The sequence below is a fragment of the Antedon bifida genome, chromosome 1 (assembly GCF_963402885.1).
Source record: "Antedon bifida chromosome 1, ecAntBifi1.1, whole genome shotgun sequence".
In the NCBI taxonomy this organism is placed as follows: Eukaryota; Metazoa; Echinodermata; class Crinoidea; order Comatulida; family Antedonidae; genus Antedon; species Antedon bifida.
This window is the reverse complement of record NC_136226.1, coordinates 13,297,361-13,314,037: the sequence shown is the minus strand read 5'-3', so window position 1 is coordinate 13,314,037 and position 16,677 is coordinate 13,297,361. Positions and strand designations below refer to the sequence as shown.

Genomic DNA, 16,677 nt, shown 5'->3' with positions numbered 1-16,677 from the left:
GTCCGCGGGGAATCTGCGGAAATAGCAACCTGATGTAGGGCCTAGAGACCTAAGCCTAGAAGAAGAGTAGTAGTAGAATGTAAAAGTAGCGAAATATTGCTAATTATGTGTTAATGCTTCTCCAATGGATTGCACTTAACAATGAACTTTGAAAGTGACATTGTATTATACGAACGTCAGTCAGTCACTACTCTATAAGCCCAGGCAGCTAGGCTTAGTCTAGTCCCCCTAGTAGAGACTAGTTAGTGGGCCTACACGATGATAGGCAGTCAGAGTGCACATTAACATACAGAGTAGCAGTGCACGCAGGGAAAAGAGCAGTTAATATTTACTAAGAACTGAGCCTAGGCCTCGGCTTACATTTTTAGCCATACAATAATTAAAATGATTGCGATGATTGTGAGTAGGCCTAGCGAGTAGTAATCGGCATGTCGGATATAATGGAGAAAACTTTAAATTCTGTGTCAAACTTTTTCACTGGAAATTTTGGTCCACGGAATTTGGATATTTCACCAGGTTTTGATCAATTATTGCAAACAGTCAAGCGATCAGGAAAAGTGGTTAGTGTCTGCTTCTAGAAAAGCCTAATAATTATTTTTTCTGTAATATAGCCCCAGAAAAGAACAAACATGCATTTATCAGGGCCTCAATGTTTAAATAAAGTTAAATTGAAATTATTGCTGTATATTTGTGATGACGTTTTTTTTTTTCTTTTTTTTTTTGCAGGAAGTTGACAGAATTATTGAAAAGCAAATTGATCTTTTGAAAAAGAAACTGTCTCAACCAGACAATGGAGTGGTAAATGAATAATTATTAATTAATTTTATGTTTAAATGTAGACCTTCAACTTAGAGAGTCTCAAAAAGTACAATGTGATTTATATTATTTTTTATTTAATCTTTTTCTTTGTTGAGTTTAATCTATTGCTCTTGCTGAATACAATTTTATTTTTTAGGATTATATAATTTAATTTATTTTTTAGCACAAGATCAAGGAGTACATTGTTCGTATACTATACTGTGAGATGCTTGGGCATGACACAACAGCGTGCCATATTCATGCTGTTAAATTATCTCAACAAGCAAATCTACAAGAAAAACGAATTGGTAAATCTCAATTACAGTATTACTTATTAAGCACAATGTTATGGATGTTGTGTGCTGGCTGGAGGTGTGGCCTAGATAACCCAACTTAATGATTAATTCAAGACTGTCTACTCTGTTTATTTTTCATCATAATTTACCCTAATAATAGGGTAACTTTACAACCTCTTTACATCCTCTTTAAAAATGGTGCTGTATAATCAAACAAATCAGATTAGTTGTGCAACATATGTCTGGATGAAAATAGTACTAATTTTATCTTTAAGTTTTAGTTTCCATTTCCAGGTACCAATATACAGTAGTTTTTAAGTGTACGTTGTCATTAATGAATAAACAATTTGTTTTTAAACTGTATCAGGATACTTAGCAATATGTGTACTGTTACATGAGAATCATGAGCTGTTGGTACTAATGGTGAATACCTTTCAACGTGATCTAAAGAGCACTAACTTTCTAGAAGTGTGCATGGCACTGACAGCAGTCTCGTACCTGGGCACTGCTGACATGATTCCAGTCCTTCTACCACTTATTGAGAACCTTAGCACTCATCCAAGGTAAATGGTTAACAGAAAGATGAATATATAATATAAACCACCCAGCGGTAATCCAAAAAGCATAATATACTGTATAAAGGTGTGGATAAATTATCATCAGCAAAGATAATGCAATAAAAAAGATTTACACGTTAATAATAATAATGATAATAATAATTACCGTTGTATGTTATATCACTTAGGGATGTTGTACGAAAGAAAGCTGTGATGGCGCTGTTTTCATTCTACCGAAAGTCACCAATGTTAATGGTTCAGAGTTACGAATTATTTAAAAAGGCTTTGTGTGATTCAAAACCTGCTGTAATGTCGGCTGCTTTACATGTCTTTAAGTTCTTTATAAAGGTATTAGTTGTATTTTGTATAAATAAAGCTTATATCACTTAAATACCTATTCACTGTGCTCTCAAGAATATGTTAAGAGTGGAGTTTTAGCTTTACGGGTATGATGAACAATACACTCATGGAATAAGGAACTTAACTTAAAATGCAGTATAACCCCTATTAAGGGGACACCTTTAATACTCAAATAGTGTTAAAAGATACATTTCCCCTTGATTGTTTCACAGATAAGTTTCCACTTAATAGGGCTCTCTCCCAAAGAAGTGTTTTTACTGAATAGAAATGTCCCATAAATATTGGTTTTCCAAAAAATTGGTTTTAATTTTTAGTTGCTAGCAGTCGAAGTTATGTTAACAGAGATCTCAATCTAAACAAAATGGTCATCTATTGATTGTATTTATAGGAAGATTATGTGAAGTACAAAGATATTGTACCCAGCCTTGTAAAGATTCTGCATCAAATTGTACATCATAAGCTACATCAAGATTTTAACTTTAATGGCATCCCTGCACCATGGACTCAAATTAACATTCTCAAAATGCTGTCCATATTAGGACAAGGAGATCAAAAGTAAGTTCTTTTATGTGGATTTTTAAAAATGTAATGTGGTTTGAAATGGCAAATTAAAATGACCAAATATCTCAATCAGCAAGCCCAACTACACACACAAAAGATTTGTTCTTCAACATCCTAACATGACACATTGGTAATTGTTTGCACTGTTTACATTTGACTGTCTTCTCTGTCTGTCGAAGAAGAAGATGAGTTGAGGAAAGTAAAATCAAAGAGTAATTGGATTGATATATTATTTATTGATAACAGGACTAGTTCTTTGATGCATGATGTTCTGTGTGATGTTCTACAACAAACCAAGCAATCCAGTTCCATTTCTTATGGTAAACAATAAACTATTTACATTTGACTGAAATTCAAAATAGTACACAAAAATATCCAAGGTTAAATTTGATTTGCAAGTGTATATATTGAAGCGAAATATTTTGCTTTTGATGATAAATTCATAAATTGATTTTTCACAGCATTACAGTATGAATGTATTATGACGATAACAAAGATAGAATGCACGCAGGAAATGCTGGCAGCATGCTCCAAGTGTATTGATAAATTCCTGAAATCAACTAATCACAATCTTAAATATTTGGGTAAGTTTATTGAAAGCCTCCAGATTTGTCATGGAATATCCAGGTTTCCCAATAGAGTTTTTATGCTTTTCCATTAGGGTTTCCAGGATTTTCCATTAGAGTCTCCATGCCCTCCCATTGGGAGTTTCCTCGCTTTCCCATTGGGGTTTTCAGGCTATCCCATTGGAGGTTTCCTTGCTTTCCCATTTGGGGTTTCCTGGCTTTCCCATTAGGGGATTCCTTGCTTTCCCATTGGGGGTTTCCTGGCTTTCCCATCGGGGTTTCCTTGCTTTCCCATTGGTGGTTTCCTTGCTTTCCCATTGGATGTTTCCTGGCTTTCCCATTGGGGGATTCCTTGCTTTCCCATTGGGTGTTTCCTTGCTTTCCCATTGGGGGTTTCCTTGTTTTCCCATTGGTGGTTTCCTGGCTTTCCCATTGGTGGTTTCCTTGCTTTCCCATTGGGTGTTTCCTTGCTTTCCCATTGGGGGTTTCCTTGCTTTCCCATTGAGGGTTTCCTTGCTTTCCCATTGGGGGTTTCCTTGCTTTCCCATTAGGGGTTTCCTTGCTTTCCCATTGAGGGTTTCCTTGCTTTCCCATTGAGGGTTTCCTTGCTTTCCCATTGAGGGTTTCCTTGCTTTCCCATTGGGGGTTTCCTGGCTTTCCCATTAGGGGATTCCTGGCTTTCCCATTGAGGGTTTCCTTGCTTTCCCATTGGAGGTTTCCTTGCTTTCCCATTGAGGGTTTCCTTGCTTTCCCATTGAGGGTTTCCTTGCTTTCCCATTGGGGGTTTCCTTGCTTTCCCATTGAGGGTTTCCTTGCTTTCCCATTGAGGGTTTCCTTGCTTTCCCATTGGGTGTTTCCTTGCTTTCCCATTAGTGGTTTCCTTGCTTTCCCATTGGGGGTTTCCTTGCTTCCCCATTGAGGGTTTCCTTGCTTTCCCATTGAGGGTTTCCTTGCTTTCCCATTGGGAGTTTCCTTGCTTTCCCATTGGTGGTTTCCTTGCTTTCCCATTGAGGGTTTCCTTGCTTTCCCATTGAGGGTTTCCTTGCTTTCCCATTGGTGGTTTCCTTGCTTTCCCATTGGGAGTTTCCTTGCTTTCCCATTGGGTGTTTCCTTGCTTTCCCATTGGTGGTTTCCTTGCTTTCCCATTGGGAGTTTCCTTGCTTTCCCATTGAGGGTTTCCTTGCTTTCCCATTGGGTGTTTCCTTGCTTTCCCATTGAGGGTTTCCTTGCTTTCCCATTGGGGGTTTCCTGGCTTTCCCATTGAGGGTTTCCTTGCTTTCCCATTGAGGGTTTCCTTGCTTTCCCATTGGTGGTTTCCTTGCTTTCCCATTGGGAGTTTCCTTGCTTTCCCATTGGGTGTTTCCTTGCTTTCCCATTGGTGGTTTCCTTGCTTTCCCATTGGGAGTTTCCTTGCTTTCCCATTGAGGGTTTCCTTGCTTTCCCATTGGGTGTTTCCTTGCTTTCCCATTGAGGGTTTCCTTGCTTTCCCATTGGGGGTTTCCTGGCTTTCCCATTAGGGGATTCCTTGCTTTCCCATTGAGGGTTTCCTTGCTTTCCCATTGGGTGTTTCCTTGCTTTCCCATTGGTGGTTTCCTTGCTTTCCCATTGAGGGTTTCCTTGCTTTCCCATTGAGGGTTTCCTTGCTTTCCCATTGAGGGTTTCCTTGCTTTCCCATTGGGGGTTTCCTTGCTTTCCCATTGAGGGTTTCCTTGCTTTCCCATTGAGGGTTTCCTTGCTTTCCCATTGGGTGTTTCCTTGCTTTCCCATTGGTGGTTTCCTTGCTTTCCCATTGAGGGTTTCCTTGCTTCCCCATTGAGGGTTTCCTTGCTTTCCCATTGGGTGTTTCCTTGCTTTCCCATTGGTGGTTTCCTTGCTTTCCCATTGAGGATTTCCTTGCTTTCCCATTGAGGGTTTCCTTGCTTTCCCATTGAGGGTTTCCTTGCTTTCCCATTGGGGGTTTCCTGGCTTTCCCATTGGGGGTTTCCTTGCTTCCCCATTGAGGGTTTCATTGCTTTCCCATTGGGTGTTTCCTTGCTTTCCCATTGGGGGTTTCCTTGCTTTCCCATTGGAGTCTGTAGTCTTTTTTATTGGAGTACCCAGGCTTTCCCATTGGAATACCCATGCTTTCCCATTGGAATATCCAGGCTTTCCCATTGGAATATCCAGGCTTTCCCATTTGAATACAGGCTTTTTCATTTGAATATCCAGGCTTTCCCATTGGAATATCCATACTTTCCTATTGGAATATCCATGCTTTCCTATTGGAATATCCATGCTTTCCCATTGAAATACCCAGGCTTTCCTATTGGAATACTCAGGCTTTCCCATTGGAATACCCAGGCGGAATACCCAGGCTTTCCCATTAAGAATCTCCAGGATTGCCAGTTTTCCTGTTTACGCCACCTACACCTATTGTGTATTCATTTCTAATGATATATAACTAAAATTGTTTGTAGGTATTACTGCATTAAGCTGTATTGTGCAAGTAGACGCCACACATGCAGGTAAACATCAGATGATGGTTATTGACTGTCTGAATGATTCAGATAACACAATACAAATTAAGGTAAGTTATTATATAATATGGTGTACAAATAAGGTAATCTAACAACGGGACACTAAGCTCACCTTGCCAAGATAGGAACAGTCCTTTGATCTTAGTTCTGGCTGCGACAAATACCAACAGTATTGTACTGTTGGGCATGGAAATGATCGTGTCACAGCCACAAGTAAACCCTTTGATCGCCGGAGTTCACCCTCCCTGTTGTTAGATTGCCTTGGTACAACTTACTAAAAATAAAAACATTTATACACAAATATATTTATATATTTATGAATTGATAGTATTTGGTTAAAAGTTATTTTGTGTCTTATATCTAGACATTAGAGCTTCTGTATAAGATGTGTAAATCAAGTAATGTTGATGTCATCTGTAACCAGTATCTGGAATATTTGGAAAACAATAAGGATGTCTACATTAAGAAAACCCTTTTACAAAGAATCTTTGAAATGGCAAACAAATATCCTTTATGATTGGTGTATGTTAGGGCATGGAGAAATAAGTTATAATTTAGAGGTAATCGTCAAATAAGTACAAGAATATTTGCAAGAAAGTCTCAGTAGTTTTATCAGTGTGAATAAAATATAAGTGTGTTATTTCAGAATATTTCTGATAATAGGCTTATTCAAGACTCCTACATCAGTTCAGTATCAGTTCTTGAATTGTATGCACATGCATGATTCCGTTTCTACGTTAAATATCGTCGATCGTGCCATAGTTTATAAAGATTTCTTGTTCTTCAAGTTAAAAACGCTTGTTGAATTTACAACTGCGGAAGGGAGACTATTCTGTATCATGGATTAACCCTGTGGTCAGAGTGAATGATATATAAGTGGTTGATGTAGTGTTTCTGCACTCTTAATGAGGTTAAACATATGGAATTTTCTGGTGTAACAACTTTTAACAAACAATAAAAGCCTAATGAAACGCTGTAATGTTCTCAAAAACTTGAAACCGAAATAAATTTCCAAGCATAAATTTCAATAGGTATTTTTTTGCATCATAATTTATTTGTTGTTGTACCTTATGGATGTTCACTTATGGTCAGAACTGTATGTGGTATGTAGACACAATCAATAAAGTATTACTTATAGCTGGTGACCAGGTGAATGTTCAACAGAGGAATCAAGTTATCACTCAAATTAAAGGTAATGAAATATATAAACATAAGGCCTTTTTTATTTCTTTAAAAAAAGAAGTTGGATGTATTTCATTGAAATTTCAAATTTGTTGGATAAAAACAGTGATGGATTGCAACGACAATAACACTATATTGATATGAAGTTTGCGGTACACTACATATATTTAGTTGAAAAGAACTGTTGTGTTTCTCGATGTTTCGATCAATATACTTTGATCATCCTCAGGAGTGAGAATGCTCAAGGTTCAAAGTATATTAATCGAAACGTCGAGAAACACAACAGTTCTTTTACTAAATATATGTGGTGCAAACTTTATATCAACATTTGATATTGCCATGCAAACTTTTATACAATAACACTATATTTTGTATAGTGCATACTATACGAGTAATGACTAAACACAATCTATTACTGAAGTGATGTTTTTATTATTTAGATATAGGTCGATGGAAAGATGCTGATGCTGTCCACATGCAAGCCCTCCAAGTGTACTATCAATTACTGTGTGCTACTACTATCCAATCACAAGCATTGTTTCAAATTGCTGTGTGGGTAAGTCTGATAATATGACAAATACAAATAAGTCACATTTACTACAATTGTAATACTAAAAGGTTTTAGAAAAATACAATAGATCTCTCGGACTACAACAGTATAGAAATCCATTTTCCCCAGGTTGTTGGTGAATTTTGGCAGCCTGAGATTGGTGCCCCTGTCCAAGAAGTCCTTGATCTTCTCTGCAAACTTTTAACAGCTGGCACGGATTGTAGTATGCATTCCCCTTGGCTGGTAACTTCGTTAGGCAAGGTTCTGTGCAAATCAAAAGTTACACAAATTCCTGAAGTATTGGAGAACAGAATGAATACAAGCAATGTAGAAACAAGACAGGTATGTTAAAAAATAATATTATTAAATAACTAGAGGGTACTCCGAGAGTACAAACCTCCGCCTACTGTAAAATTCCCTACATAAAATGCCCCCTGAATATTTTTTTTTTACATTTTTTTTATTAGTTCTAAGTGTAAATATGTTAACTGCACACTACAAAGTTGTCGATGACAGTGTGGTGTAATGGTTATGTATCCAGCCTCTCACAGTTGAGATCGCTGGTTCAAGTCCCACTGAGGTTTTTTTTTTTTTTTTATTTCGTTTTTTTTAGTTTTTTGTGGACCTTTATCTTTGACCCTGACCCTTCAAAATTTAACCACAATTATATGATGTGTCATTGATCATTGTGGCTAAGTTTGGTGAGAATCGGATAAAAACTGTGGTCTCTAGGCATTAAAATAGTTTTTTGTTAGTTGTGACCTTGACCTATGACCTTTCCCCCTCAAATTCGAACTCGTCCGAACTTTTGGGGCATAGATCATTGTTGCCAAATTTGGTGAGAATCGGATAAAAACTGTGGCCTCCAGGCTGTTCACAGGCACACAAACACACACACACACACAAACATACAGGGGTGAAAACATAACCTCCTTGACGGAGGTAATAATAAGTATTTTTCTGTGTAGTAATACATGTGTTTTTATATTTAAATCGTTCAATCTAACTTTTCAGAGAATATTTGAATTGAAGGAACTTTGCCAAGATGTTGAATTAGTTGAAAATGTAGGGTTAGCAACTCAACAGTTAGCAAATGAGGTAACTTACATAATTCTAGTTCTAGTTGTCCCATGACCTAGAGGATCATAGGGCGTGGCAGATGAGATACAGCAGTACAGTAGTACTCATCATGATACGATACACAGGCATAAGCCATATCTCCTCATAGTTCTAATAACATAATATTTAATCTATTTTTTTACCCAATGTTTATGCTATCTAATGTTAATTACACTTTTCAGGTAGATAGCACGTTGTCTTTCTTAGATGAATATGTAAGTGACGCATTGGATGAAGGGGCTACCCCGTACATACCAAGACAACAAAGACACACTGAACGCAATAGAAGAGTTGTTAGTAAGTTTAAAATAAATAAGATAAAAATGCCATATAACTGTCCACATCTATTCTATACAAGGAAGTTATATATTGTTTTTAATTACAGGTGCGACACTGCTCGGTGGTCTTAAGTTCGAACCATACCAAAGTCCCACTACATCTCTTGCCAGCACCAGTACACCACCAAAAAGTTTCAATATATTGGACAACACATCAACACAGGGATCAGATAACTCATCAAAACATGATGAAAGGTAACCACAGTCTACACTATCAAACATTACCAAACCTTCGTTTATAAACTATAATTTGGAGATGTTTTTACTGGAGAGAGATAAAGTACTGAGATACAGTACTGAGATACAGTACTGAGATACAGTACTGAGATACAGTACTGAGATACAGTACTGAGATACAGTACTGAGATACAGTACTGAGATACAGTACTGAGATACAGTACTGAGATACAGTACTGAGATACAGTACTGAGATACAGTACTGAGATACAGTACTGAGATACAGTACTGAGATACAGTACTTAGATACAGTACTGAGATACAGTACTGATATACAGTACTGAGATACAGTACTGAGATACAGTACTGAGATACAGTACTGAGATACAGTACTGAGATACAGTACTGAAAAAAAGTACTTATTAGTAATATAAGTAAGTGTTTATGTTATTATCCGCAGCACTGACAGTTTGCAGCTAGGAGGTGTTAGACAAGTCTGGAACAAGAAAGGCTATGTGAAGATGTCTGTTACAAAGACTAGTACTGAGGTTGAATCGAACACAGATATTTCTAATCAAGATCCAATTGTATTTCAACCAATGTCCAAGAGCAAAGTTAAAACCCCTGCTATGGTTAGTATTAATTGTTGTAGATCCATGAAATGTATTCGTTTTTATGAATTTTAACTAATTGTATATTATGTTGTAATTTGGGGGGAAAACAAATCTAGGACTTCTGGCTTGTGACCTATAGAGCTTGATTGACTTGATTAGACATTATGTTGAACAAATAAATGAAATGCTGCTCATTTTACCCAAGCCCAACACTTATTCAGGGAACACCCTATTAAGTGGACACTTACAAGGGGCAATGTATGTCTTAATACCACAGTAAACTCCTATTAAAGGAACACCTCCTATATAAGAACACTTGTTGGGTCCTGAAGATGGATAACTAAAGTGAGTCCTAGGCAGGTTGAAAGTTAAAAGTGGCTTATTCTATATATAATTACGATACATTATATTATATATTTGTTTTATTTAGTTGAGTTCAGCTTCTGCATCAGCAATACAAAGTGAGGAATCAGTCACCAATCAAGAAAAACAATTTTTAGCAGATAAACTATTTGGTGGAATGTCAAACCAACAGGTTGAGGTAAGTATGATGACATATTTTGTATTAAGTAGTACACTTGTATCATGAAATAGATAGTGTAATCTATTTTAGTTTGTATAGCATATTGCTGTTCATAATAAGAAAAATATTATTTACAGTATACTACTGTTTTATTACCACAGCTCAAGTACTGTAATAATGGTTTTACTTTAGGTATATTTATTAAATAAGTTATACATTTTTCAGAATGGCATTTCAATTCGATCATTGGATGAAGTAGATCGAAATACTGATCGTTTGCTAGACAAAGACGTTACCATGATTACCGATTTAAATCTTCTTGATCTTGACAATGACAGAAAACTTGATCCTGAGTCATATGAACAGGATGCATCACATGAGAAGAGTCAACACTCACATGATGAAACTATGAAATCACATGAAAACAACAGGATATCACATGATTTAGATTTTGTGTCACATGATGATATGCCACATGCTACTTATAATATTCCACATAATCTGTTTAATGCATCACATACAGACAAACAGCTGAATATTGAAGAAAATATGAACATTGTCGAAGAGATTAATATACCAAAGCAAAATGATTATACAAACCAAAATAGTATAGCCAATATGCCAGATTCTGGTGCAATAGGTAGAATTGACAAATCTTTACCAGATTTGATGTATTTAGCTGAATCTGAAAAGAGTGCAATAACTCCAAATGCTAATTTATCAATAAACAACCACACACATTTATTAGACAAGGATGATGATGTCATACCAGCGATCCCAGAATCTCTAAAATGTTACCCTTCGTCATCAACGCATCATGAGTTGTGTATGAATGATGTCATGTCTTTAAGAATGTGCAGAATTTGGAAGCCAGACTGTTTTGTAGTCCTTCTCTTCTTAGTCAACAAAAGCAGAAATTTTAACGTGATGGATATTGAAATTACACTTAACTGTCCCAGTAATCTAAAGGTAAATTTCGTGTCATTTATTTACTTATTTCACTGTAAACTATTTAAAACAAATTGTATGGTAGACATATACTGTACTGAGCTGTCATGTTGATATACTTTCTTTTTATTTTCAGTGTTCTATAAATGACCAAGAAATAAATAAATGGAGTGTGGAGAGTTTACCCCCTAGTTCAGTAGAAAATATAGCTATATATTTCAAGTATAAATCACCGTCATTAAACATGAACTTAGGAGGTCATCTGTGTTTCCGAGATACTAATAAAAAACAACAGAAGTTGTTTTTCTCAACTGATATCACTTTAACAGATTTTATCAGGTAAATATGCCTGCCAATATTGCTGCCCATATGTGTTCTATTTCCACCAACCAATAATAAATTGAGAGAACCTTGTTGGATGTGTCCAGGGGTTGCATTTTGAGAATGTGCTCCAGCCTTTTGCCAGCTTTTTGATATCTCTTTTTGACAGAATATTATAATGTTAACACTCTCCCTTTTGAAAAATCCTGGATCCTCCCATGTTCTTAATGAGACAGATAGAAAACCTATATACTGTAAAAAATTCTACAGCATAGAATTTCATGCTGGTAACTGATATTTTATAGTAGAAATATACTTACCCCATTTTCATTGTCTATCCAAAGGCATGTAAAATAAACTTTAAGATTAACAATTTCTACAACTAACTATGTCTTTGATTTTAGGCCTCTGCAACTTACTACAGATGAGTTTGGTAAAAAGTGGCAGAGTTCAATGCTTGAAAGCAAGTTAAACATTGAGAAAAGTAGATGGAAAAATATTGAGCAGTTACTAGAAGCGCTAACCACAAAGCTTAACTTTCACCAGGTGCAAATTATAGGCAAGTTAAATCATGCAGGATTTTTTTCGTCAATGGTTTAATCTACTGATTATTGGTAAATAGGAAAAGGAAATAACTCCAAAACAGTGAAGAGAGATATTAGTAGTAAGCTCTGTCTACACTATCACATTAGATTGACAAAAAAGTGTGATGTGCCCAAATATGGTAGTGATATGATGTCACCATGTCCATATATGTGCACATCAGATTTTTTTGTCACATAAAGTTTGATAGTGTAGACAGAGCTTTAGAATTATTATCATTGTTATTAATAACCATTGTTGAGTTGCTTGATTGCTTTTAAAGCTTAATCATACTATATTTCCCAGACAAAGGTTTAAAAAAACTTTTATTTCTTTCAATTTCAGGTGAAGAAGGTATAGCATCGGGGTCAATATTAGACTCCACTCCATGCTTACTTCATGTCAATTTCAATGTGAAATCCATCCAGCTCTGGTTCAGAACAACTAGCAAACTACTGGCAGAATGTCTGGTTCAGGAGACTAAGAAATTGTTCAAGTAGTATCAGGTCTTTCTAATTAGGAACATATGATGTTAAAAAAAACCTCTTGAATTGAAAAAAAAACAAACCCTCCAATAAAGATGAATTAATAATTGGTGATTGTAAAAACAAATTAAACGTTTAACCAATCATAACCCATGTGCAACTATTACTCATAAAAGAAAATTGGGAAGTCTCATTTTAAACCAAATAGAAAACACTATAGATGTTAATAATGCTCATAATATTCTCAAAATCATGAAAACACTAAGCCAAGAAACTTTAGTGTAGTGTTTTAATTCCAGCAGTCTGAACATCGTATCAACCTGTTGTAGGCCCTAACGGTATTAGCTATCTAGAAATAATTACATTTGATAAGCAATACTTAAAATAGTGTAATAACTGATGAATTAATTATATACATCTATTAGGCAATCAGAGTACTATCAAAATTGTTTACATTAGACATGAATGTAAAGGTATAGTATAGTAATAGAGTATATATAAACAGACTTTTTGCATATTATTATTGATTATAATTAATGAATACTGTATTTTGTATATTATGACCTGTCCATTATCACAGCTCATACTGTATTTTTTTTCTTATCCTCTGAAATTCAGTCATCTATTTTCAACAAATAGTGTAGTTGGATTTGCAGTTAATTCAGGTTCAAGGGTGGATTAAAGGCAGGAAGCCAATGGTCAAAACCCAGTCAACAGGTTGTGTTAAATTGTTTTGGTTAAAAAATTGGCAAAAAATCTATACATAATTTAGTGTATCATAAATTTGCTCATATATACAGTATTATACAATACTGATGTTTCTTGATATGTTGATATTAATAATCTAATATAGAAAAAAAGAACAATAATATAAAAAGGAAAATAAATAAAAATATAACTATAAAAACAATCAAGTGTTTTAGATAAACTGCTCGCTGGTTCGCTACGACAGTACTTTGTGTCGCTGAATAAAGTGTCGCCGAAAGCATAAAAATGTCTGATGTTTTAGCCAATCTTTGAGAATTAATATAATGTAACAAAGGATAATGATACAAATAATCAGTTACAAATAAATTAATTACTCAGTTTATCCATTTATGAAGAAATGTGAATTTCAAAGTTATGATTTGATTAATATTTCTTTACTCTGTACATTTTATCATATCTTGTAATGCATTGAACTGAAAACAGTGGCGTAACGCATATGAGTGCTCACTGGCCAAACCCAGGGGCCTGGAGCTCAAGGGGCCTTGCAGTAGTGCAAAAAAACCTTAAAACCAGGCATTAAACTATGTCAAAAAATCATGAAAAGCCTAAAAACACCAATTATTTTGTATTATATAAAAAAGGTCAAATAAATTATAATGTATTGATAATCCTCTATATATTGAACTAATGTCAGGGTCTTAAATCAATAAGAGTATGGATTGATAATGACAATTGCTAATTAAAGAAACCATTTTGTCTATTTAAAACTTTACCTTGCACTTTGAACTGACTAGGCTGTAGTACAGTATTAATTAATTTCATTATATTGATTACAATGCAATATATATACATTGGCTGCCGGCGCCATAAGCAAATTGCATCTATCATACTATAAAGAAGCTGTGGCTAGTATCATCAGTTAAATTTGCATGGAAATTGAACTCTTTTTATGATCCAAAAAATAGAGGATTATTACAGTACAGTTATAAACTTGTCAGACTTCCTATTGGTTTAATAATATTGGGTGAGATTCCAGCCATCTGTTTTATAGATGACGCATGCTCCTGTTTCCTTTTTAGAGTGTCCTACTAATTTTGACACCTCAGACTGGTAGAATTATTTGATCCCATCTAGCGTTGTTTTTATGCCTCCCCTTTATTGTTTGATGTGACCTTCGTAATAGATTAACCATGTATGATATGTAAACGTAAATCATTTATATGCTGTTTATATTGACTAGTATGATTGTGCGAAAGTGGCAACAAAATCAATAGAGTGCACAAAGAATGATTATAACAATATTTATATTGTTGCACTGCATATGAATATTGTAGCTCATTCTTGGCACTGTATCTATAATTTATAATCAGTATCATAGGCAAATCATATGTGACACCTGTATCATAGGCAATAAGCCTTAACAGAATAAGATGTATATGTGATACTGTGGATATACTTGTATTATTACAGAATTTGCCTATGACACAAGAACAGCAATCACATGTGACACCTGTATCATAGGCAATATGCCTAACCTTAACAGAATAAGATGTACTTGTGATACTGTGCATATACTTTCTGTATTACAGACTTTGCCTATGACACAAGAACAGCCTTCCAAGCATGGCTACCAGCTTAAATGTAATTATCTGAGGCAATGCATGATTGTCTTTTTGTTTAGGATGGAGGTCTTTAGAATTGGAAACCTCACAAAAGTTGTAGTTAAGGCATGACCAAATGGTTTTTAGAAAGTATTGTTAGTTCAAAGATTGGTTAATATGATTATAAACACATTCAGTGCCGGCAGCTGTGTAGGTAATGAATTTCAACCAAATTGTCCATTTAAAAATGGTGATTCAATTTTGTACAGGACCTGGAAGTTAAGAATCGAAATTATAAAATAGAAGCATAAAATACCTCCATGAATGAAATTTATTTCACATAAGTTCATGTGAACCAGCAGTATGCAATCAATGATAATGAAACTACTTATTATAACAAACATATCAAGATACACATTGCCTGATTGATGGATAGTGATTTGGAGATTTATTCTAACATAGCCTGATGTTGAATATTGCCTTACCGACACATTATTGATCGATGAGCAAACAAGTTTATCAAATGAATATATTCAAAGTGTAGTTAGAGTATACATTGAGATATCGACTCAAGCTGAGTATATACTAGGATAGGATACACTAAATTATAATATGCTTTCCTTTCTATGAAATTATTGTATGATTTTATTATTGTAGATAGAATAACAAATTTTAAAGTGTATTTAAATGGAAAACAATTCAGGGGTGTAGCCCCAGTTGCTCAGGCAACACCCTTAATTTCATACTAAATATTTTTTCTGCCACTAAATTAAAATTAGATCCAGGGTTGGAAGAGCCTATATGTAAATTGACAGACTGCAGCATAAAATTAACCAGCAGTCAACAATACCGCGCACAATTTACCGGTGGTCAGCATATTTTTTTATTTATCTACAGCCTACCTGGACTCTTGGGCAACCCCTTAAAATAGTCCTGCTACTGCCCCTGAGGCAGTAGGGTAGCGCGTGGTCTTCCCCTTTTGACAGCTGAAATGAAATTATAAACTACTTTTTGATATCTATATCTGACAAACTGTAATATTGTATGTTAGTTCTCCACCGTATATATTCTGGATCCCCTCATATGGCTAGTTTCGAAAAGTGCTTTTTTTTTTAAAATTTTCTTTGAGAATACAAATAATTGCATTGAAATTTTACACAGTTTGTTAATATTTTACATTTTAAAAGCATAGTTTTCCCATTCCAGGTGATATTAATATGTAAAATAAAATAAATATAGATCCATTAACACACTTCTAACTCCGTTTAGTCATGGTTATAAAAACGCAGAAAAATCAAGTATGCAACTGCATGCTTTTGATTTAATGTATTTTTATGCTTTGACCTCGACCTTAGCATGTATGATAAAGTGTGAATAGGCTTGATCGTGTCACCAACAGAGTACTGTACGTGTGACAATCAATAATCATATGTTCAGACAGGTGAAATTTGTATGCAGGAGGTAGCGTACTTATTTCTCCATTATTGGGATTGCCTATTAGTTAGAATATTTGTGTTAGCATTAATGGTACAAGAATTGCAGGCATATGTCTTGTACTACAGGATATAGATACAATAAATTATTAATTATTTTCCCTTCATGTACATTGTAGATTATTAACTGCATTGCAAGATGATACTGGCTAAAACCTGGTAGATCTAGTTCCCTGTTTACTCAAATCCATATCAGGTGATGTAGATCATATTCATAATGTTTATTAAATATTTACGTCTTGTTTATTGTCGCTCCAATATGAATATATTGATCGTATTCATGCTTAAAATAAATGATATTCAATTAATGACCATGTGCAAGTTGTAATCATAAATGGGCACTATCGGTATATTCAATTGATTGACCATATGGTGTTTTTTA

The 16,677-nt window shown here is 34.9% G+C and overlaps 2 protein-coding genes across 2 annotated transcripts in view; both read left to right on the top strand.

Annotated features, from left to right (window-relative positions):
• The window catches only part of LOC144843019 (dynactin subunit 6-like), a 30,249-nt gene that overhangs the window by 521 nt on the left and 13,051 nt on the right, over window positions 1-16,677 (top strand). The window lies entirely within an intron of this gene.
• LOC144842932 (AP-4 complex subunit epsilon-1-like) lies at window positions 3-16,508 on the top strand. The gene is made up of 22 exons (XM_078699548.1): window positions 3-560; window positions 727-798; window positions 983-1,106; window positions 1,462-1,657; window positions 1,840-1,999; window positions 2,400-2,566; window positions 2,819-2,892; window positions 3,034-3,156; window positions 5,595-5,704; window positions 6,019-6,158; window positions 6,737-6,846; window positions 7,277-7,392; window positions 7,516-7,728; window positions 8,401-8,484; window positions 8,688-8,802; window positions 8,891-9,038; window positions 9,481-9,652; window positions 10,065-10,175; window positions 10,383-11,126; window positions 11,242-11,444; window positions 11,831-11,985; window positions 12,354-16,508. Exons 1-22 carry the CDS (start codon window positions 429-431, stop codon window positions 12,506-12,508), a joined length of 3,624 nt encoding a protein of 1,207 aa, XP_078555674.1. The 5' UTR covers window positions 3-428; the 3' UTR covers window positions 12,509-16,508.

Bases quoted from the DNA above. Each gene is read 5' to 3' on its own strand.
- LOC144842932 (XM_078699548.1), top strand. From the start codon at position 429: ATGTCGGATATAATGGAGAAAACTTTAAATTCTGTGTCAAACTTTTTC. The intron at 561-726 runs GTTAGTGTCTGC...TTTTTTTTGCAG, and splicing joins TCAAGCGATCAGGAAAAGTG to GAAGTTGACAGAATTATTGA. The intron at 1,658-1,839 runs GTAAATGGTTAA...TATATCACTTAG, and splicing joins AACCTTAGCACTCATCCAAG to GGATGTTGTACGAAAGAAAG.